Raw genomic sequence first — 24,539 nt, forward strand, 5'->3', positions numbered from 1 at the left:
TGTTATGAACTCAAAAAAATAACTACTATCAACTACTTTTATTTATTTTTAAGGAAAAATTTCAGATATCTCTCCCGAGGTTTCTAACAGTCTCACTCCCTCCCCCTAAGGTTTCCAAAATATCACAAACTTCTCCTGATAGACTTTTTGGGTTCTATTTCTTTCATCATCATAGTCAAAAAGACTTAAATACCCACACAACTTAGCAAATATTTTGTGATTATCTAAACAAATTTAGTTAAGTTAGTTATAAACACAGTTAAAGTAATTAACAATAAATTATGTTCCTTTAATGAATACATAAAAAGGCTTTAGCAAAATGACGCCAAAATATGGCGCCAATTGGTATATATATAAAGCTGCAGGTACATATTGTCACTTCTCCTTAGTCTCTTCCAGCCATTTTTGATCATTTGCAAAGAATGACCTTTTTCCATGGCGGTAGGGATTGAATCTTGCTTATAAAAAGATGATTCCATTAGCTACTAGGCGGTACTGCTGCCACCACATTTGCAGCAACTTTAGGCTTCAGTTTCCTGGACTATTATTGAACGATTTATTCTGGAAAGCTGCTAAGAGCTATGATGCAATAGGTTACAACGAAGCAATAATGAGCATTAAAGACATTAATGTAAAAGCATGGAGATACTTATCAAAGATTTCACATGAATCTTGGATTAGGCACGCATACTCAAATGAGATGAAGTGTGATATGTCACAAATAATTTTACTGAATCTTTCTTCATGCATAGCTTCACTTACACCCCTTCAAGTTTTATTTTTGGTAAACTTCCTGGTTATTCTTCATGTGATATTAGCTCATAATGCAAGACAATGAGGTCATAGTTGTTTCTCTCTCCAACTCCCCATTTTTTGTTGTTACTTTTTTTGAAATGGGTTGGATTTGAGAATGCCTATTTAGTTTTAGGGGAGGTTTGTGATATTTTGGAAACCTCAGAGGAGGTATCTAAAATTATCCCTATTTTTAAAGCTTCGACTATATTTACATTTCATCTTTCATTTATTTGCCTTTATTTTTTCTCCTTTTTTCTTAAAAAGTTTGTACAAATTATAATGACAACTAGATTGAAAAAAGAAAATAATCATGAAGTCTTATTGTATTCGGTCCAATAACCATAGAATATTAGAATATTATATAAATTTACTAATATATATAATTTAATTATATATATATATATATATATATATGAATCTGGATAGAGTCTGGTGTGGGTTTGAATTTAGATATAAATAATAAAAAATCATACCCTATCCAGACCCATAACTTTTTTACAGGGCTTGGGTCTGGGTAGGGTTTAGATCTGAGAAATTAAATTCAAACCCTACTTAAGTACATTGGGTTTGAATTGGATCTAAATAAGGTCCGATCCATTGACATGTCTATTTGTAACTATAAACACACACACTTGCGTGTATTATTCCCTTGTATTTAACAAATTTATCTATTTAACTTCATTCTATAAAAAATATATTATTATTTCTCACCAGTGCCCGCGAGTTGTTTGCTAACAAGCAAGTTTTTTACGCCGATTCAGATAAGACTGATATGTTTTTCTCTTTAACTCTCCTTGTAATATCTTATTTCTAGCAATGCAGTTTTCACATTAACAATAAAATTAAGTTCTATTCTGCTTACCTCTTGTTAGAAGAATCTTTTCCAATCTTTTCTGTGGGAAATACCGAAGGTTACCTTGATATTTTTAAAAGTCATTGGTGAAGAATTTAGTAAACTCGTCCTATTGCTCTATCGTTCAGAAGGAAAAATTTCATCATCTTTTATGAGCAAGGGTTTATTTTCAATGGCTTTGATTCAAACGAACAAGGCTTACCTCAATGTTTCTAATCTTTTTGAATAATTTTGATGATGGGGTCCTTAAAATATTTTGGTTCATCACGATATATTTTATTATTCAAGATTCATGATTTCTATAGGTAGGGTTTCCTTTCTTTCTAATCTTAAAAAATCTCCTTTTCCAATTTCATAGTTTGTAAGAACTGGAGAGTAGTCCCAGTACTCACAATCCTGTATTTCGCCAGACACATTAGTACAGTTTTGGTGATATCAATTTTTTATAATTATTTAGGATTTATCTTTTTTTATATTGACCATGCATTCAATAGTATCATTGAACGTATAACAATTAATTTGAATTTGAATTTAAAATCTAAATTTTATACATTTCAATGTGTTTACACTATTAATACTAGGTGCATTTAATAAAATTGAAATTTGAAATCTGAATTTTGAAATCTGAATCTATTAAATTACTAAATTGTTAATTATTAAATATGATACATTTGAATGCACTTATTTTTTTGGAGCAAATTTTGTTTAAACAATTCAGTGTCATTTAATTAATTCAGATGTTCCACTTTTTTTATGAAGCACATCTGAATATATTAAGATTTAAATTTATTAAATTTAAATACTAAATTGAATTATCAAATAGAGCTTATATAAACTTACGACGAAATTCTCGTTACAAATTCGTAGAGGCACTTGTTAGTGATGAAAATCAAAACGGATTTGCTATACGAGCCCATTAATTGCCCAGATTTGACAACTAAAGTTGAGTAAGACATTTGAATACATTTATTTTGCAAGAAAAATTATGGGTTTGTAGAAGTGAACAATCAGTAGAGGCCGAAAAATGGAATTTATAGCTTGGACTAAGACACTGCAACACCTGACCAATTTTGTTACACCTTCGGCCCATTTTGGTTACCATTTTCAAGCAGTCTGCCTCAAATTTCCATTTTTAGGTTCCGTTTGATAAAACTGAATTTGAATTCTGAAGTCTGAACTCTAAAATCTAAATACTGAAACAATTAATTTACTGAATTTTAAGCACTGAAAAGAAATATATGAATGTCTGAATTTTAATGTTGAACCTATTTATATTATTTGATACGCATTTATACTGAATGCTTAATAAGTTAAATTCTTATATCTTTTCATCCAAAAAAGAAATAGAACCTATGATTTAATTAGTTTAAAATTTTTAGGCATGAAAATGACAATATTTATTTTTAAATCAAATTAATATAAAAGATGAAATATATTATATGATGGGTATGGAGAAGATGTGAAAGTCATTAGAAAGGAAGAAAAGAGAAATAGAAAATCATTAGATAGAGAATATTAAGTTGTTTAATTAGATAAGAATTTTGAATATAATTAATAAATAAGGGTAGATTTGGTAGATAACATAAGATAGTTGAAGTTATTCTATTGATTCTTATCAAAATTAAGCAATTAATTAGGATTCTTGTGTTGAAAAAAATACACACAAGTTCAGCACTACTTAACAAATTCAGCAAATGTATTTTCATTTATTAAACACTCAAAACATCTGAATGTCTGAAAAAGTTCAGATTCAGTACTTTTTTATGTTATCAAACAGACCCTTAGTATAGGACAACCCAGGTCACCGGATCTCCTAAGCTTGGTCAAAAAAAAAAAAAAAAAATTGCTCACTCTGAATTGAATTGTTTAAAGTAAATTATCAGGATCCGTTTGACTGAGCATGTTTTTTGGTGTTTGTTTTAGGGAAAAAAATTAATGTTTGTTCAAAACTATTTATTTTTCCAAAAAAAAAAATTTCCTATCTAATACTATATGTTTATTGATATTTTTTAAAATTTATGAGTATTTTAGAGTGCTATCGTAAATAACTAGACTTTCCATACCTTCAAAACAGAGCTGCCAAAACAGTCCTATCAATCTTAATTCGAACTAGTCAAAGAGAGGTAAAAAACAGATTTTATTCTCCAGAAATCAAATCAAACTAGTCAAAGAAAAGAAAAGAAAAGAAAAGAGGATGCTTGTGGGATTTTCTATCGAGAGATCAACTTCAAGATAATAGCACAGCAAACAAAAAGATTGGAAGACTCGCTTATTGGAATATTCCTGTAGTGGACAAAAAGATTGGAAGACCTTTTATGATTCTATTATCGGAATACTAAACAGTCAAATGAATGGAGGACCCATAGATCTTATTAATCTAGCTCAAAAATCTTGAGAAATCAATAACGCAATATAGCTAAAAATCCTTTAGAAATCAACTGTGTGAAATTTAGACACTTGACAGGTGACGAAACTGTGTAATAATAAATACTTACTCACGAAAATATATAAACGAATATAATGGTAAATAAGATTGTTTTTACAGGGACCAGGAGAAGAATTTGTCTCTTTCCAAATAAAAACTAATTGAGAGTTTTGAGAAATTAAAATTAAAATAAATGATCAGCGTAAATAAAAAATAATTAAATTAAGACAAATTAAATTCAAATCAAGAATAAACAAGCTCTAGTCAAGGAAAAAATTTCAAAAGTGGTTCATAAAACAGTTCATCAATGCAATAATTATTTCATCTATACATTAAAAAACAGGTTATAGTTGCCAATATGCGATGACAACCAACTTTTTCTTACCGTCTCGATAGTTAAAATACGTTCGTTAACTACTTTCCTAACCAAAAAATAACGCTAGGTACCCCCAGAGAATTTAATTTTTTGATTACATTATAAAATAGAAAAATCATGTTCTAATCAATAAACACACTACCAAAATTTATTTAAATTAGATTATATGTTTTCCTAACATCACGCGAGTCACCATTAATTTAAAATAATTAAATAATTATGAATTTAATTGTCTTAAGTGGCGTTAGTTTGCTAAGGTGAATTAAATATCGGGTGCTTTTGATATTCAATCAACAAAACAACCATAAAAAATTAAATTAGAAAAAATATATGAATACTAACAAATAGAAGAAATAGGTAAAATAATTAGATCTTACAGATGCAGTTGAACCAAATCGTTCACTATCTCTTGACTAGAAAAAGAAAATTGGTTGCCTTCCATTGGGAATAAACCAAGCAGCTTCATTGATAAATGTTGTATCAGCTGGGTTCGATAATAGACAATGAAAGGGAAAAGAAAAGCCAAGAAACGACCGCACCTCGTTCTTGCCTCTAGTCCCGGCTAAATAAATAGATTCTCTCTCAAAATTTATCAAAAGCCAAATCCTTCCTCGACATGTTTCCTTTCGAAGCTATTACTTCTACTAATATTTCTAATTTCCTATGAAAGGAATATTTTCCTAAATTAACATAAGATAATTCATTGTTGTTTTCCAATACAATTTGGAAACACACTTCTTAGGTCTTCAACTTAAATTGAGAAACTACCACGCACATAATTTTCAACTTCTCCGGACTTGAAGGCTAACTTTAGGTTCGGCCACGAGGAACAAGTTAAAAATCTTCATTAAACCACTTTTTACTTCATTTCTTGTCAAATTCCTATGGTCAGTACCAATTGTCAAATATAAGTAGAATCCATCTAATGCTATAATATTTGGCAAATATCAAGGGAAAATATTCACAATTTAATATCCATTATGCATCCTATCAATTCCTCGCACACCTAAACCATGTTTATTCTTAAGTATGAAAACAACCAATCAAACAATCGCGTTCAAACAGTGGCTATCACTCAAATCATTTATTGCCAACGTATAATTAAAACACACGTCAAGCATTAGTGGCTAGTTTTTAAGAAATATCTCTCCGATTAGTTTTTAAAACCAATAACTTTTTCACTTTCTAAATCACTAATCTAAGAATATAAATATTCAACCAACATTCATTAGCAAATAGTTCGACTATTAAGCAAAATCTCAATACTAAAACTCATGGATTAGTAGGCTAACCATTCACATACTCTTACTTTCATATACATTTTTTCATTTTTCACCATTAGCACAACTTTTTTCTCCTTTCTAAGATGTCCTTATATTTGATTTTTTCCTATTTTTAGGGGGAATGCTTGGTTCTTAACCATTCAAGTTTTTTAACCTGAATTTCAGCATCTACCAAATAAATCAATCCGGTTACTCAATTCTCATTGCCATCGAATCACATACTTATAATTATTGTCACTTTTTAATGCGAAAGTCGACACTTGTGATAAAAATTCCCTGTTACCAGACAGCGATAATTAGTGCAGTATAGCCAACTACTTGTCATAAATAAGTATCAAAAATAAAATTAAAAACCACATCAACCTACTTCATTTTTCAACTACGAAGAACTAAAATTAATAATTGAACCAATATTTATTAAAAATGTCAAAAAATATTTACAATTCATAAAATCTCAAATATCATCAGAGAGATACTTTTAGATCTTACTATATCATACTTAACACATTAATATATAAAATCTTAGTAATAAAAAATTTGAGACATTTAGCCATTATTGATTAGAATTAACCACAAAATTGCACAAAAATGAAAAAAAATAAATAAAATTCAAAAACTTTAACAAAAAGTTCAATCTAAACGCCTAAAAGGAATAGTACCACTATACTATACCCCCCAAAAGAATCGAAAGGGAACAACAAAACTTTTTTGATCAGCGAGGGGGGTATAGCAGCTATGGATAAGGGGCAAAAGGAGGAGTACAATAGACAGAATGGTTGCAGCGCTGACCATAACTAGCAAAGGCGAGCAGTGATGATGACGTCCAAACTCGATGACATTTTCTAAATGGCGACGGAAAAGAGTTCGTCGTTTGGAATATAAGGGGGAAAGAAAAAAAATGAAAAGAAAGAAAGAGATAAGGAAAAAGAAAGAAAAGAAAAGAAAGAGAATAATTAGAATTTTGGGATTTTTTTTGCTCCCCTTTGTTGGAATAAGACGCGGGCATGTCTTATTACTCTGTAGTTTTCTAATAATGATTTTGAAATTTTTACGAGATTCAGCGTGCTCTCAAAACGTGGCACGTTTTGTTTCCCGGTTGTCTTTTGAAATTTTTGAAATTGAAATATGAACTTGCCAGTCAGTTAGACGTGGGCACGCCTTGCTGGATAGCAGTTTTCTATCCACTAAAATAGTAAAACGAAAGTCAAACACATAAAATATAAGAAATTTAAACTAAAAATAATAAAAATGATAACAATGAACTTAAAATTGAATTAGGTTGTCTCCTAATAAGTGCCTTTTTTTAACGTTCTTGGTTAGACATAATGTATCATTTTTCAATTCGATTGTAATTCAAACTTTCTTGCAATTGATGAAATTTCTCCAGGATCCAAATCACCACTATATATAATCACCTTCTTTAACTTTTTATCCATTTTCACATCATAAGTTACTTTTAACCCATGATGCTTGGTCGCAACAATTTTTAACTTACCCCTGTAATTAGATTCAGAAAATTCTCGCACAAAGAGATTAATAGTATAAATGACAAACATAAAATGAGAGTTAATAGGATATTTCATTGCGTCAAAAATATTAAAATGGATTACTTCTTCAACAAATTCTATCGTAAGAATAACCTTACTAACATCAATCTTAGTTTGAATAGTACTCAAGAAGAATTTCCCTAATATAATGGGTGATGAATTTGAAACGCTTCTATCATTCATCTAAAGCACATAAAAATTAGTAGGAAAAACTAAATCCATTAACTTGCACTAAAATATCTTCAATCACCCCATCCGAATAAGCAAATGAATAATTAGATAATTAAATTATTATCCCCGTTTCTTTTCAAAAATCCTAAATTTAGAGAATCATAAATAGATTTAGATATCACATTAATAGAAGTCCTAAATCTAGTATGATATTTTTTAATTCTAAAATATCCAATCGTACAGGGGATAGTAAACATACCTGAATCCCCACATTTAAGTGTTAGTTTTCTTTGTAAAATCACTGAAACATTTTCATCTACATGATTTGCTCATCCCCTTTTAATTTCTTCTTATTAATGCACAAGTTCTTAAAAAATTTAGTACATTTTGATACTTGTTTGATTGTTTCAATAAAGAGATATTGATTGCCATCTTCCGGAACATCTCCAAAATTTCTTTTTCTTTGACTTGTCGTTTTGACATCTCCAACCTATTAGGGAAAGGTTGGGGTTAGTATTAATTTTAATTGAAGAGTCCAAAGTTACCACAAGAGTTGCCTTGTTTATTTCTTCTTTTTTCAACTCATTTTCAATTTGATTTTCGCTCTTATCCTTCGAAACTATAGTTTTGGACCTTTCAATTTCCTTTCCACTTTGAAGGGTCATGGCGCTAACGTTCTTAGAATTCACCTCAATCTGAGAAAGGAGTCTTCCTTTCTCTTGAGACTCCAAGCAATGTATTGTATGGGTCATATGACTCATCTGATTTTATATATCTCGTATACTTGGCTTCGTTTTTTGTTGGAATTGCAAAGTATTAGAAACCAATATTTTTAGCATATCTTCTAGATGGTTATGAATTAGGAGTAACGGGTTAAGGTCTTGATAGATACTGCAGTTGGAATCCTTGCTGTCTATTGGAAAAGAAATTTTGTTGCTTATTTTTCTCATAACTGAAATTTGGGTGGTCCCTACAACCTAAATTGTATGTGTTGGAATAAGAATTATATTGTTTGCATGGCGCAGACACGTTACCATCCATGTTCATTTGTTCAACACTATCATCCTGTAGCATCGGGCATTTATTAGTAAGATGGCTAGTATCTTTGCAAATTTCACACGCCTTGACTTGTTCCCTACTGCCATCTGTCAAATCATAGATGTTAATTCAGACAATTGCACTTGAAGTAATGAAATATTCACCTCGTTCACTCGACGAGTTGGCACATCATCCCATGTGCCAAATTATTGGGAATTATCAGCCGTCTCTTCAATCAAATCCCAAGTTTATCGAGGAGTCTTGTTCACTAATGCACCTTCACTTGTGGCATTAGTGATGCTTCTATTTCTATAGAGTAAGCTTTTATAAAAGTATTGAATGAGCAATTGATCACTGATTTGGTGCTGCAGGCAATTGGTGCACAATTTTTTAAATATTTTTCAATGCATAGATATTCTCTGGGTTGCTGCTTAATACCATAAATTTCTTTTTACAAATTGGTAGTTTGGGATGTAGAAAAATTTTTAGAAAAATTTTTTTCTTCATATCTATCCATGTTGTAATGCTCCCCACGAGCAAATAGTATAGCCAATTTTTGACAGCTTCTTTTAATGAAAAATGGAAGGCTCGCATCTTAATCTGCTCCTCTGTGACAACAAGTGGCTTCATACTCAAACAGACAACGATGAACTTGTTAAGGTGTTTGTGGGACTCTTCACCTGATAAACTATGAAAATTAGGTAAGATGTAAATTAATCTTGATTTTGATTCATATGTTACATTTTTAACAAAATCAGAAAAAGTAATGACGTTACTGATTTAAATCAGGAGCAGCCAACTCCGTTAAGGCCCGGTTATTGTTTGTCATCGTAACTTCTTCCTGCTCAGAATCATAGGAAGAATCCAATAAATTCACAACCAAATTAAACCCCAGAGATGCAGCAAATGATTGTTCTCCCTTTCATATTCTAGTTTCTTTTCACAACCTACGTGCAGTCTTCTTAACCTCGGGATTGAAGATTAAATCACTTGTACGAGAAAAATAAGGTATAAACTAGCAAAAATATCAAAAACTAAAATAAAATAAATACAAAAAAATTAATCAACGCCAATCCCCGACAACGACGCTAAAAATTGACAGGTGTCGATCTTATGCAATAATATATTCCTGCTCACGAAAATATATAAACGAATATAATATTAAATAGAGCCATTTTCACAAGGATTAGGGAAAGAATTTATCTCGGTTCAAGTAAAAAACTAATTGGGAATTTTGAGAAATTAAAATTAAAATAAATGAGCAATGTAAATAAAAATAATTGAACTAAGATAAATTAAATTCAAATCAAGAATAAACAAACTCTAGATAAGGAAATAATTTCGGAAGTGGTTCATACAACAGCTCATCGATAGAATGATTATTTCAATTACTCGTTAATAAACAGGTTATAGTTGCCAAATACGCGATGACAATCAATTTTTTCTTACCATCTCGATAGTTAAACTATACCAGTTAACTATTTTTCTAACCAAGAAACAATCCTAAGCATATCCATAGAATTTAATTTCTTGATAGTCTTAAAAATTAAAAAAGTCCTATTCTAATCGATAAAATCACTACTTGAATTTATTTAAATTAGATCATATATTTTCTTAACATGAAACGAATCACGTTAGGCACCACTAATTGAAAATAATTAAACAATTACAGATTTAACTTAACTGGCGTTAGTTTGCTAAGTTGAATTAAATATCGAGTGCCCTTAATATTCAATCAACAAAACAACCATGAGAAATTAAATCAGAAAACGTACGAATTTTTTTTTATCGAAACGTTAGGATCATTTTCATTCCAAAGTGTAAACCACACAGTACGAGCAAATGCTCGAAATATCTGTACAAACCAGTGCTCAAAAGCACTGAGGAACAATCCATTCCTCATCCACTATTATGCCAAAGGCATGATGACTTAAACATTTACTTCTTTCTATTCTTTCATCCCTAACAGACCTAAACAAGCACATGCGAAACAATCTCTGCATGTTAAGAATGTCCTCTATCAAAGTAGCTAAACTGCTGTTGGAGGGGCACCTATTCTTCATCTGTCTCATCAGATCTTGGTTATGGAAATGGATCGCAATTCTGCTCCATCCCTGCTCTAGAGCTTTACACAGAATCAGTTTTATGGCCACTGCATCATTAATGGTTCTGTCACCCAAACTTCTCTCTCTAAGTGCCCATTCTGCCAGTAAAGTGTTTGGATGCCTCCGCACTCTGACCCCAATCCCCAAAGGGACTTTCCCTACCTGACTCTCTGTTGCCACCTCCATAACAATTGTGTCTGCTTCTTCTAGCTCTTGAAAAGGTTCTTCAGTGATGGGAGTTGTTTTTCCTGTGCGTAGCCTAGTTATCCTACTTAAGCTTCCCTCCTGTTCCAACCACTCCTTATGGGCTTTACTTATAGTCCTAGCTGGTAAACAACTGCCTTTGTTTTCAAACTCTTTTTTGTTCCTTTCTTTCCACACCTGCCATAAAATGTTCGCTGTCAGACCAATATGCTCCATCCCTCTTGGCCTTCTCCTAGCTTCTGATACTGTGATCCACCATCGTTTAAAACTCCCTTGCTGGTCCACCACACCATCCCACTTTATTGGAGCAACCTTCCAGACCTCCTGTGTGTGCGGGCAGCTGAAGAATAAGTGTTCCACTGATTCCTGTTCTTCCCCACACATTCGACACACTGGATCTCCCAACCTTGTCTTCCTATAGATTTCAGCTCGCACTGGTAGTGCACCTGTTATGCATTTCCAAATGAAAATTTTGATCTTATGTTTAATGTTGAGCTTCCATAATGTTTTCCACATTTGTCTGGCTGACTGACTTCCTTCTCTGATGCTTGAACCAGCGGCCTCTACTTGTTCCTTTTCAGCTTCACTTCTCTCCTTCATAAGGAATTGATAGCCTGAGCTGACCGTATACTGCCCCCCTGCATTATGCTGCCAATAATAACAGTCCTCTCTCCCAGTCAGACTTAAGGGGATGTTTAAGATCTTCTCAGCATCCTTATGATTGAAATACTTAAAGATGGTGTTCCTATTCCACCTCTGTTGGTTAATTAACTCATGCACCATCTTACATTCAGAATTTAGAGGTCTTGGAGTAGTTGGCTTCCCAGAACTGGATCCAGGAATCCATCGATGACCCCAAATACTTGTACTCCTCCCATTGCCAATCCTTCTAATCATTCCTTGATCAATTAAGCATCTGGCTCCTAGTAATCCTTGCCAGAACCAAGACGCATTCCTATATGTTTTGCATGATAAGATGGAGTCTTTGGGGAAGTACCTAGCTTTCAGCACTTTACTAACCAGAAGGTTCGGTTTAGTGATTATCCTCCAAATCTGCTTCCCAAGCAAGGCTTTATTATAAGCTTCAATGTCCTTGAATCCCAGGCCTCCTTCATTCCTCTTCATTGACATTTTCCTCCAGGAAACCCAATGCATTTTATTCTTGCCATTTGTTTCTCCCCACCAGTAGTTGGCCATCAGAGAGCTGATGTCTTTACACATCTTCCTAGATAGTTTGAAAACAGACATGGCATAAGTAGGCATTGCCATTGACACTGCCTTGAGGAGTACTTCCTTACCTGCATTACTCAGAAACTTATTCCTCCAGTCCTGCATCTTACTTCTTATATTTTCCTTGATGAACCCAAAGATCTGGTCCTTAGTCCTGGCAATCACCATTGACAGCCCCAAATATTTGCCTTGTTTTATCTCTGCCATTCCTCCTAAGGAACTGCACACTTCACTTCTAAGCTCCCTCGATACATTCTTGCTGAAGAAGATAGCTGATTTATCCAAGTTGACCAACTGTCCTGAAGCCTTTTCGTATGTTCTGAGAATTTTCATGATTTCAGTAGCTTGCCTGGTGTTGGCTTTACAAAAAATGAGTGAGTCGTCAGCAAAGAAAAGGTGAGTGATGAGAGGACCTTGCCTGCTGATCCTCAGACCATTTAAGTCCTTCCTCTCCTCTGCTTTCTTCAATGGGTTGGAGAATCCTTCTGAGCATATCAGAAATAAGTATGGAGACAGAGGGTCTCCCTGCCTTATTCCCCTTTCTGGAGTAACAAAACCTTTCGATTCCCCATTGCAGTTGAAGGAATAAGTTACTGAACTCAAGCGGCTAGTAATCCAGTTGATCCATCTTGCACAAAAGCCCATCTTCTGCATCATAGCTTGCAAAAAATGCCACTCCACTCTATCGTATGCTTTGGCCATGTCAAGCTTAATTGCCATGAAACTTTCTTTCCCTTGTCTTTTATTTTTGAGGTAATGCATGTACTCATGACCTAGGATTACATTATCTAAAATCTGCCTATCTGGGATAAAAGCTGATTGGGTGTTGCTAATGCATTTTTCTAGAACCTGTTTCATTCTATTGGCCAAAATTTTGGAGATGGCTTTGTATATAACACTACACAAGCTGATGGGTCTGAAGTTCTTCAAGCAAGAAGGGTGCAAAGTTTTGGGGATGAGGGAAATAACCGTGTGATTTATAGATTTTAGCATGTGGCCTGAGCTGAAAAAGGCTTGAATGGCTGGAGTTAGATCCCCTTTGATAATGCTCCAAAATCTTTGAAAGAACAAGGGGGACATGCCATCCTGACCTGGGGCTTTATCAGACTGCATGGAAAAAATAGCTGACTGAATTTCTTCTTCCTCTACTGGTTTAGTCAAATTTGTATTCATATCCTGAGTAATAGAGTGGGGAATACCCTCAAGGATCTCTGCCATCTCATTCCTTCCTCCACTTGTAAACAATTCTCGAAAGAACCCAGAAATTTCTGATACTATTTTTTCTTCACTTTCAGCCCAAGAGCCATTCTCCCTCTGCAGTTTTCTGATTCTATTCTTAATCCTTCTCCCCTTCACCAAGGCATGGAAGTACTTGGTGTTTTTATCTCCTTCCCTGAGCCAGTCAAGTCTAGCCTTTTGGCTCCAGAATTTCTCCTCCTCCTGATATGCTTCCTTAAGCTGGTGTTTAAGCTCAGTCCTCTTCTCCTTCTTACTGGGAGCCTCAGAGCTACTTAAGGCCTCCAGTCTTTCCTTTACCTCTGCAATTTTCCTTTTAGAGTTTGCAGCAAACGTGTTCCTCCATTTTAGTAACTCAATTCTACAGTTCCTGATTTTCCTTGTTATCTTAAACATTCTTGAACCAGGTTCATCCCTTTGCCAAGCTTGCTCGACTACCTGTTGCACCCCTTCCTTATGCAACCATCTTTTATCAAAAAAGAACCTTTGTTTCCTTTTCCCCTTTTCTGGATCAGTGTCTAAGCACAAAATGTTGTGGTCAGAAGCATAAGTGTCCATATGCTGGCATTTAGCTTTATCAAAAGTTTGCACCCATTCATAACTGGCCAAGCATCTGTCTAATCTTTGCCTAATTTCTCCTTCATTCTCCCAATGATTACTCCAAGTCCATGGGTGTCCCTCAAAGCCTATATCTATTAAGTTACTCTGCTCTATAAAGGTCTTAAAATCCCTGAAGCTGCTCTCCTCTCTGAAAACACTCCCCCATTTTTCTCCATTTGACACTATATCATTAAAATCACCTGCTATCATGTATCTATCTCCCCACAACCTGCTCCTATCTCTCAAAACTCTCCATTGTTCCTTACTTATCTGTCCATCACAACTCGCATAAACTCCTATAAACCACCAGTCACAATGCTTATCATCATCCTCTAACCTGACTTCAATAGTGAAGGCTGTTAGATTAACTTCCAGAACTTGTGTACCCTCTTTCCAAAAAACTGCCATTCCTCCTGCCTTGTGCATGGCTTCTACCACTGCACTGTTGTCAAAACGTAAGCTTCTAGCAATCCTATCCAAAATCTGTTTTCTATTTTTTGTCTCACTTAGGAAAATAAAGCTTGGAGAGAGGATGTTATTAACCTCCCTCAGGTGGGGAACTGTCAAGGGGCTCCCCACTCCTTGACAATTCCACACCAAAGCCCTCATTTCCCTTGGGGGGCCCTATAAGGGAGAGACCCCACCTCCACCTCAGACAAACCTGTGTATCCAGACAGCTCAAGAGCCTTAGCTTTTTTGCCTACTGGCTCTTTCGAATACACATCCTCCATTTCCTCATCAAAGACCAGCATCTTTCTCTTACCACTACCCCCAACGAAAGCTTCCTGTCCATTTCTCTCTCTCAAAGGCCTTCTTGTCTTAACAGGAGATTTCAGCTTTTTATAAGACCTTTTAACTTGCTTTGTCATAGCTCCTTGCCTCTTTACCTCACAAAGGCTCTTCTCCTGCATAGCTGCCTCAAAGACTGGTATCTCTTGTAGGCTGTTCTCCTGCTCCAGCCATTTTGCACTCTCATCTCTAACCTCAACCATTTCCTCCTCTACTACTAAAGTCACTCTTTCCTCAGTTCTGACCTGCGATATCAGCAAGAGGTCCTGATTTTCCTTAGTCAAGGCCTGAGAGCCATCACTGAGGTCCCTATCCTTTCCACTACTGTCCCCTTTATATGGGGGGCTACTTCGAAGATTTTCCACCCTTTCCTTCTCCTGCTCTTTAACAACCTCTGGAGAACTCTTCGTTCCTAGCCCTGAAGACCTCAACGTCTCCAGGATTTTCTCTCCAGCCTGCATCCTGGTCCTTTCCCTCTCAACCATTTCTCCATTCTGAAACTTCCAATACCTTTTATCCTTCACCAGGTCCTCTCTCACTGTCCTATCCTTTGTTGGACTTCTATTACTTCCTGCTCTCAGCCACGGCCCATATTGATTCTCCAAGAGGGTCCCTGATGAATTCCTTTGTTCTTGACACGTACGTTCCCCGTGCCCAACTATACCACAGCTGTAACAGAAATCCGGGCATCTTTCATATTTAAAGGCAACCCATTTGAGTGACTCTGCTACATTAACCAACGTTCCTCTGAGGAGGGGTTTAGACAAATCTACCAGGGCAAGAACTTTAAGATGTCTTCCCTCTTTTCCTCCTGCCTGAGGTATAATCACTTCTTTTGCTTCTCTAAAAACTGCGCCAATCTTTCTCCCTACCTCCTTGGACAGCCAGTGCACTGGCAGATTCCACATTTGTACCCACAAAGGTGCAGTTGTAAAAGCTCCATAGTTATCTTCTACTCCCTCAGACCATCTGTTCAGCACTAGAACTTGGTTGTCCATTATCCAAGGACCTCCTGTCACTATCCTTTCTTTCTCTTCTACATTTGGGATATTAAACTGGAATAGATTCGGTCCTAACTCCATAACAGTCAAGTTCCTGGGGTAGCTCCATGCTGCTGTCACGAAGTTTTTCACTCCCGTAAAGTTGGCAATTTTTTCCCCCATAATTCTCCCTATCAAACTGTCTGCACAATCTCTCCTCCCACTACTAAGGTCCTCAAGCTCCAACTTAGCTCCTGATATCTCGTTCCCTTCCAGAGAAAACTTTTGTAACAATTCAGCCAGGTCTCCCTCCATAGATGAGCTAGAGATGCTAGCGGGTATTCCTTCTACGTACTTAGGAAGAAAGAACTCTTCGACTTCCAGACAGGAAAAAACAAAAACACGAACCCAAGAGAAGAAAAACAGACAACGTAAGAAAAGGCTCACAGAAGGCCTACCTTACAGAGAGAATACTTTAGAAAAAGACATAACAAGGTTGACCACACAACAAGACGACAGACAAGGGTCTCAGACAACTCCAAAACACTACCAGACATGTACTACCTCAGAAATAGGAACAAGTAAAAGTAAAGGGCAAACAAGATTCACCTGGCTTTCAGCTACCATAAAGTGGAGACTTTAAGATGTCTGTTGTTCCCTCAGGAGAGACCTCCTAGAAGCTCTCTGAGTGCGATAGTTGAGCTGCATTAAACAAGCATTTGATGCAGACCAGATCGGTAGTGGTGATGTTCATCGAAGTTAGTTTGGAAGGTGTTGATTAGCCATAAATTTTGAAAAAGTTTGAATTTTGAAGAACTCCCACCAAAAGGGAGGTAAGCTCTTATCCCAAGAGAGAGCGTCATCTACGCAAAGAGAGGAGTCACTTTACGTCAGAAAACGTACGAATACTAACAAAGATTGTGTATTGGAAGAAAACGTGGACGTATATAAGACAAACACAAATCTGAAAATGTTGATGCTTCACTTTCATTTAACTAGACTCGTCAAAGTTTCGGTCCTGCAATTCAAGCTCTAAAATTTGGGGAGGTCCATTTCTTAAATTCAAACCTGTCCCTTAACTAATAGTACATTGCTTTAAGCGGTCTTAGAAATGTTAAAAACAGAATAGACACTAGAAGATGCTGCTGGTGTTTTTCTAAAATTGCCTTCTTATTCTTAGTCAAAATTTGCATGGAAATGAAACAGGAAAAGGTGGCTTGTGAAGAAAAGTTGTAGCCGATCAATGTCGTGTGACTTTTTAATTTTTTTTTTCAACATCGGAGTATCCCAACTTTGTCAGATTAATGTCGTGTGATTAGTAACAGCAAAATTGAGGTGGTGTTTTGAGATTTTTTGTGAGGACAATAATGGAACCTAAAATATTGCGACCATATTTTGTTTCAGCGACTCCTATTAAGTTTCCAAATGAGTCTGCTTTAGCCCGAAGACCATTCTCAGATTACGCGTCTCTAAGCACGAAAGTACAGGCAAAATATTTGCTGATCCGGGGGTTAATCTCTAAACAAGACAGATCATCATTCAATTAAAAAAAGTTTTAAATTCCTTTACGGCTTTGTTTTGTGTATGTGGGTGGCGTTTAATCAGCTGTTAACTTGTTTACTTAGCATTGAGCATTGACATAGAAAGATAAAAGAATTTTAGATTAAATATTGATTCACAGTAGATAGAAATAATAAAAGCAAGGTCTTCTGTCAGAATGATAATTGAGATCGGGAAAAACAAAGCTTTTATGCAAAATTGCTGACTACTATTCATTATTACTTTAAACTAAGCTTGATTGTTTACAAATAAATGAATAACATATATCACACACTCTCTCTCTATATATCTATATATCCACCGAGTGGAGTGGAGTGGAGTGGAGTGGAGTGGATAATGCTTCAAAATGCCCAGCCCTTTTTACATTGAGGATTGAGCATTCAAGCAAATCTATACACAAACATTTTTTATGCTTCCAAGTGCCTTGCTCAGGAGATGAATGATGATAAACGCAGCTTCGCTTCCGCAATGTTGTTATGACTGCGTCTTTTATCTCCTCTGGAAGTTGAAAGTTTTAATGGCGTAGGCAAATATGAAGGCAAAAATTACCGGCAATCCGACAACTACACCAGCAACAACTGGAAGAAAGTCATGTTTGAATCCAAAGTAATGTCTCAGGTAATCTTTAATTAATTCGCCGTTGTCTTCAAGACGATCAGACAGATCTCCCCATTGGGATACAAACAGGCCATACAAGGTCCAAGCCACGGGACATCCCCAGTAATACCATCTCCACCAAATAGGAATCCTCTGTTGTTTGACAAGAAATTCAGAATTATTAAAAAGAAAGAAAGAAAAAAAAAAGAGAGAGAGTAAGATTTCTTGCTTTGCTTTGCATGCGTGACTATTATGGAAAGAAATGATGATGATATTTGCACAACTTACCGGTCGGGGGATGAGGAATCCAGAAAAGAGATTCCATCCAGCATAAAAGGCAGATGCGACGACGGCAGAAATGTTGTGATTGGGAGTGACAGACACAACCATCATGCCATAGAAGGTGAAGTACAGTAATGTGAAGTACATGAGGAACAAGTACCAAAGGAATTTCGAGGCGGTCCATTCAAATCCAATCATAGCGTAGGTAATGACAGAATAGAATACAGCTTGTTTAAGGATGTATAAAATCTCAATTCCAACCTGGAGACAGCAAAACAATTTATCAGAAAAAAAAAGACTACACTCGTGAAGTGCCATGCAACGTCTGATATTCAGGAAATCGGCTCACCTGTGCAAAAGCATATGGCAAGGCAGAATACATTCCGGCTGCTCTCTCTCTGTAGAATACCGTCCGTTCTATAGCCACCACAGGTTGCACTGCTGAGGAGTTTTGCACCCCCAGGAAGAGAACAGCAGCATACATTGAACCCATGGCATTGAAAAGATCTTGTGTAGTGTCCCTGCGTTACAACAAGCCAATACGTTTAGTCAATGGAACTTGTGCCGAAATCATGCTTCACAGGTTGATTTTCAGTGATGCGCTTGTTAACTTACTTTCTTTTACCCAGCTTCCAGAAGATTGTCCCAAATGACAGAGCAATGAAGGAGGTGAATAAAAATCTCACGGCTGTATAAGGTGGATTGCGCCAGTATGATATGCGTTGTTTCCAGAAGCAAGCCATGCATTGCACAGGGAACGCCTGAGAGTACTTGGTAGGGAAGTAGAGGTCTTTTGTACCAGGGCGCGGGCTATCTAATTCATGAATGAGTGCTTTGTTCCTCCTGGAATTTGTAACATATACAAGTAAAGAAGTGCATACTAGATTGATGGTGTATTCTGTCATTGAATATTGGCGGCCCAAAGTAGCATCATCTGATTTAGAGGCAGAAATTGACTGTTAAATAACTAAACTGACCTGTATAAATCAGAGTTTTTATAGATCTCAGCAAAATCGACTCCCAACATAAGTTCTTGTGCTGAAGCAGTAACTTCCAACATCCAGGTTGCTGGGTTGCAACCATCTTTGATTTTGCTGACTCCATGAATTGCCTGAATTTGAAAGAAAAATGAATACATAGGGTTCTAATTTGGAAAAGAAGCTTTTCAGGCATTACATGTTAATCAGAAACTTACCTCAAAGTACTTAATTAATTCGATGGAATTGTGGCCAAGCGGCCCGACATATATTTCTTGGCCCCCTCGCTTCAGAAGGAATAACTACAGAACCATGTCCAGTGTTAGTAGTTCTTATTAATTCGAAAACCAAAAAGTACTCAAAGTTCTGAACAGATCATTACCTCATCAAAAGCTTCAAATATGTCAATGCTTGGCTGATGAATGGTGCATACTACAGTTCTTCCAGTGTCTACAGTATTTCTCACAGTTCTCATCACAATTGCAGCAGCTCTTGCGTCAAGACCTGAAGTTGGCTCGTCCATGAATATGATTGAGGGGTTAGCCACAAGTTCAACGGCAATGGTAAGCCTCTTGCGCTGCTCAGTTGAAAGACCGTTAACCCCTGGCAGCCCCACAAGTCCATCTCTCAATGAAGTAAGTTCCACAAGTTCCATAACTTCATCAACGAACATCTGCAGATATTAGTAACATGAATATGCACATAAGATACTTGATAAAGGAGACGCACATTAGCAAGGCTTCATAAATTTGTCAACATTTTGATTGTTAAACACAATCAGATTGAGGGATACAAACCATTCTGGTTTTTGCATCAACTTCTGCGGGCAGACGCAGCCAAGCTGAGTAAACTAGAGACTCATAAACAGTAACGTGAGGAGAGTGGATGTCATTCTGCTCGCAGTATCCAGATATCCGAGCAAAGGTCTCCTGATTCTTTGGATACCCAGAGATTGTAACGTTTCCTTCAATATATCCGCCAGTTTTTCTACCAGCCAGCACATCCATCAAAGTTGTTTTACCGGCTCCACTAACACCCATTAAAGCAGTTAGAACACCAGGCCTAAACGCTCCACTAATCCCCTTGAGAAGCATGAGTTTATCTTCAACAGTACCCTGATCTTTCATTGCCTGCAGGTCATTGAAAGAATTAAGCAGGTATTTCAGAGATGGGTACTTCAATGACTAATTATTAGCAGTAGCAGTAGCTGCTTATAAATCATCAACACAGGATTCCTCTCGGAAAGTTTGAACTTGTAACTTGTCCAAGTACCTGTGGCATGTCAACTGAGTATCTTATGTCATCAAAGGTAATTGAATGCGGTTCAAATGGAAGAATCATTCCTCTTCTCTGATTCTCATTGGACTCAGTGATGGCATCTGCCCACGTAAAAGTAAACCTTTAGAAACCACACAAGGTAGAGGCATCATTGCATCCATAGGCATCATTACATCCCTATGCAACTTACCTACGGAGCCATCTCTTTGGCCAGAATTTTCAGTGTTTTCACTTTCTTCTGGTAGAACAGCTTGAGGCTTCCCGATTGCTGCAAAAGTTTTGTCTAATTATTAGTACCTGACCTTCAAATGATTTCAACTTACTAAACAAAAACGATACTCACGCTGAAGATAAGTGAGAGCGAGGGTATAGAAGAAATTTAACAGGAGAATGAATCCACCACACGCTCCAAGTCCGATCCAGTACCAGTATGATTGAGGGAAGAATCCTTTCGATTTCAAGACTTGAGTTCCCAATGTTTCAGTTGTATTTGGCACAATCTATGCGAGTACAGAATATAATAAGAAGTTAGTCCAAATCCCAGATTCAGAAATTCAGGAACCATGCAATTGCTGAGCATAGTAATTTACTTGTCTCCAGTGCTTTCCCGTAAATTCGTTAACAAGAATTGCATTCTGTGCATACATCAATGGTGAGGACCAGTAACCCCACAACCACCATTTCTTCACTTGGTCTGCATCATTCCATAAAATAAGAAAAACAAAAGCAAATATCAGTCACTTTTACTGATTATGAGGAGAACAGAGATTTGACTTTTGAATTCGGAGCATTACCTCTTGATAAGACAAATCCACCCAATGCAAAAAGCAGCATCAATGCGAATGTCCCAAATGTGTTAGCCACAATCATGTTCCTGGAAGCTGCCCCAATGAATCTAAACAATGCTGATGCTACCTGATTTATAGCGACTAGTATGAGGTAGTGTTTGAAAAACCTGCAGCAAACGTACCAGATATGAAAAATGTGGACCTTTATTTACTATAAAAGTTACTGAGCTAAGTTAGTTTGACAGTTTACTATAAAAGTTACTGAGCAAAGTTACTTAGGTAGTTTACCTTGCAGGGCTTGGATCAAATCCAATGACATAGTAGGTCATAACTACCCAAACGGCAACTTCAAGAAAAGTGATTGGTATCTTGAGAATCCATGTGGGCAGAGCATATGACCATGCAGGGAAAAACCGGAAGTCCCTTTGCTTGAAGAAGACCGGAAGCTTGAGAATTGTCATCGCCAGTTCGGACATTCCATTAAACATGACCTGAACAACCGCGAAAAATAGAGCACCAAGATATATTCCTCCATCAACAACATCTCTTCTTGGCATTTTAGTCCTAAAGAACACTGTCATTCCGATTAGGGCCATCATGATTAGCTGAGACATTTTGAAAATGTAGATAAAGGAGTTTCTCTTTATAAGCAAGAGTTCTCTAGCGGAGTTGGCTTTAAAAATCTCTTTATTGTTAACACCATAGGTTTGGGTAGTCAAAGCGGCTGGATGACTTTTGCTCTTATCAAACGGTGTTGCAAGTTCATTTGCTAGTGTCCTTCCAACATGGAATGATTGGAATGACTCGGCAAATTCAGTTGCGGCTATATATCTGTAGGGTTCGTCTCTACGTGCCCAGTACTGCTGCTGATCTTTCTTTGATGTAACCTGCACAAATATGTAATTTTTTGTTATGACTGGATAAGGGACTCAAAAATCGATATTATTATAAATGTTTATTTTACAATAAAAACATACTTCTTGCAAGAAGTCAGCAACTCCTTTTCTGTCCGGGCATCGGAAACCCATAGATTGAAAAAATTCAAGAACATTTTCTCGGGGGCCCTGGTAAACAATCAGGCCATCGGATAAGAGGACAATATCATCGAAGAGGTCATATGTCTCAGGAGCCGGCTGCAGGAGTGAAATGAATGCAGTTCCCTTCATAATATGCACATATTGTCTGAGGGAATTCACAATCTGGAAAGTAGTGGAACTATCTAATCCAGTTGATATCTCATCCATGAATAGCGCATTTGTCGGTCCAACAAGCATTTCACCTGAAATTTTAAGTAAACCATCAGCTAAGTCTAGGGCTGTAAAGTCTAAACAGGGCTTGCTCGAAGTATGGTTCAGTTTTTACCTGTTGTCACGCGCTTCTTTTGTCCTCCAGAGATTCCTCTTAGCATTTCATCTCCTACCAGAGTGTCTGCGCAAATTTCCAGTCCCAAAATCTGCACACCAATGAAAATATGAATACGTATTTTGCAGTTTCATGCTGTTGTAAGACTAAGCGGAATCTAACGAGATATGGTACCCGAAGAACATAATCTGTGACAACAGTTGCTTCTTGGCCTTCAGTAGCCGCAGACTGGAATAACCAAATAGAACATGTGAATCACAAAATGGACAAACTAAAATTGCTTTGCTGATTAGTTTAACTAGATTAGCATTGTAAAGAGACTGAGAATCAACAATCAACTATGACTAGTGTTATTTCTTTCTGACCTTCATGTATATATCAATATCGGGATCAGGCTTAATGTTTGCTGCTTTTTCTCTTCTTGACAACTCCGCCAACATCTCTGCAATTTTTTTTAAGAACAATGAATATATTTAATCACCAAGTAAACATAAAAGGACATAAAAGAGCAAGAAGTAGGAGTAATCTCCTGACTAACCATAACGAGATCCAACTCCTTGGCATCTGGCAGAAAATGCTAGAGTTTCTCTCACAGTCATTTCTCCAATATGGAGATCATGTTGACTAACATATGCTGCAGTTCTTTGGGGTACAAATTCATTCATGCCATGCCCATTGTAAGTAATACTTCCAGAAAACTAGTGTGAAAAAAGAAAAGACCTTAGTTTATTCAATTAAGAAACGCGATTCCTAGCTTCATATCGGACGTTAATTCCAGCAGTGTAGTTGCTGTAGATTTACCTTCAAATCGGGGTCAAGCTTTCCAGCCAAAGCCATCAAAAGTGTTGTCTTTCCAGACCCTGGAGGACCTAATAGTAATGTCATTCTGCAAAAACAAGATTAAAGAGTTGAAACAAGAGACAACTATCTTCAAATATTGAAGTCACATACAGATATAAAACCCCTGAATTAGGCCATGTTTGATTTCATTAGTAATCTGCTGTCTTACCTTGAAGGCTTGATAATTCCACTGACATCGCGAAGTATTTTAATATTCTTCTTTCTGCTTGGAAGTATGTGAAGATTGTTCAAGAGCCCCTTTTGAAAAGGTAAAGGAAAAAAAGGAAGAGCGGGGAAACAGACAAGTTAGATCAAAGCATCCGTTGCATGCTTGAAGGTACAAATAATCTAAAACAATATGTTTCATATAACCGAAAAGCAGGCGATGAATAACAAGATTTACCTCTATCATATTGGTAGCGAAGTTAAGGAAGGTAGGCAGAGCACTACTTCCAACATAAGCTTCTGCGTCAACTTTTAGATGCTCAAATCTTACTTCAATTGTAGGCAAATCGATTCCAACTCTAAAGTTATACCACAGCGAAAACCAAAAAAATCCATCATTTAAAAGATCAAATTTTTGGTTGATTTATTTGTTGAAAGATACAAAGTGAAGAGATCAATCAGCAGAAGTGGTAGTACCTATCAATTCTGTTCCTCAGTTTCAGCAAGAATTTCTCATTATCCTCTTCGGCAACCTTGATGAGCCTCTCAATGAGAGTTTTTCTATCTTGAAATCCAAAGTTCTCTACATCCACTTCATTGACTTCACCTCGCGACCCAAAGAGCAGCCCTTTTCTCAGTCTATCAAAGGTTGGTAGCTTTTCAAGGGAAGCCCATTTCAGAGCTTCTTCATCATCTTCGTCTCGCGATGAACGTGAAAACACTTCCAGGCCTGTATTCCTCCACAAGGCTGAGCTGTTAGCTCTTAAACTACCTCTTAAACTACCGCTCGGTCCTATCTCCATTCTGATCCCAAGTGCGCACAATATGCAACACTAGGCCAGTAAAACGTCTTCAAAAACAGCTCGAGAATCCTCGAAATTTGGCACGCTTGAATCAAAATCTTAGCAATTCGGCCGCCTTGATCAAAAGGGATGACTACTCAGTTCCCAGTCTCTTTCTTTCTTTTTTTTTTTTTTTGCAACTGGTCCTTCAAAGGACGCCCCTAGCTGCAGAAGGCGTGCAATTACATACAGTTTGAGAAAGAGTTGGAAGACGGA

General features: G+C 36.5%; 2 protein-coding genes across 2 annotated transcripts; both read right to left on the reverse strand.

The window, feature by feature from the left end:
- Positions 1 to 14,468: 14,468 nt before the first annotated feature.
- On the reverse strand, positions 14,469 to 15,947 carry LOC113767891. The gene has a single exon (XM_027312094.1). The coding sequence runs from the start codon at positions 15,945 to 15,947 to the stop codon at positions 14,469 to 14,471; it is 1,479 nt and encodes a 492-aa protein (XP_027167895.1).
- Positions 15,948 to 17,369: 1,422 nt separating this feature from the next.
- Positions 17,370 to 24,539, reverse strand: LOC113768695 (pleiotropic drug resistance protein 1-like). The gene is made up of 23 exons (XM_027313147.1): positions 23,959 to 24,539; positions 23,720 to 23,840; positions 23,486 to 23,574; positions 23,278 to 23,362; positions 23,015 to 23,174; positions 22,842 to 22,918; positions 22,651 to 22,704; positions 22,477 to 22,567; positions 22,092 to 22,393; positions 21,403 to 22,001; positions 21,121 to 21,281; positions 20,917 to 21,020; positions 20,670 to 20,826; positions 20,517 to 20,594; positions 20,321 to 20,427; positions 19,846 to 20,178; positions 19,431 to 19,721; positions 19,267 to 19,350; positions 19,049 to 19,182; positions 18,687 to 18,914; positions 18,421 to 18,592; positions 18,078 to 18,332; positions 17,370 to 17,942 (listed from the first exon to the last, which is right to left on the reverse strand). The coding sequence occupies exons 1-23, from the start codon at positions 24,282 to 24,284 to the stop codon at positions 17,682 to 17,684; spliced, it is 4,269 nt and encodes a 1,422-aa protein (XP_027168948.1). The 5' UTR covers positions 24,285 to 24,539; the 3' UTR covers positions 17,370 to 17,681.

Source organism: Coffea eugenioides, chromosome 4, assembly GCF_003713205.1.
Source record: "Coffea eugenioides isolate CCC68of chromosome 4, Ceug_1.0, whole genome shotgun sequence".
NCBI classification, from domain to species: domain Eukaryota; kingdom Viridiplantae; phylum Streptophyta; class Magnoliopsida; order Gentianales; family Rubiaceae; genus Coffea; species Coffea eugenioides.

What these genes read in the sequence shown, in the direction of transcription:
- LOC113767891 (XM_027312094.1), bottom strand. Translation starts at nt 15,947, where the DNA reads ATGGAGGGAGACCTGGCTGAATTGTTACAAAAGTTTTCTCTGGAAGGG.
- LOC113768695 (XM_027313147.1), bottom strand. Translation starts at nt 24,284, where the DNA reads ATGGAGATAGGACCGAGCGGTAGTTTAAGAGGTAGTTTAAGAGCTAAC. An exon ending in CGGGAAAGCACTGGAGACAA is followed by an intron (nt 20,827 to 20,916) that starts GTAAATTACTAT and finishes GTACTCGCATAG; the next exon opens with ATTGTGCCAAATACAACTGA. An exon ending in AATTAATTAAGTACTTTGAG is followed by an intron (nt 19,183 to 19,266) that starts GTAAGTTTCTGA and finishes TTTCAAATTCAG; the next exon opens with GCAATTCATGGAGTCAGCAA.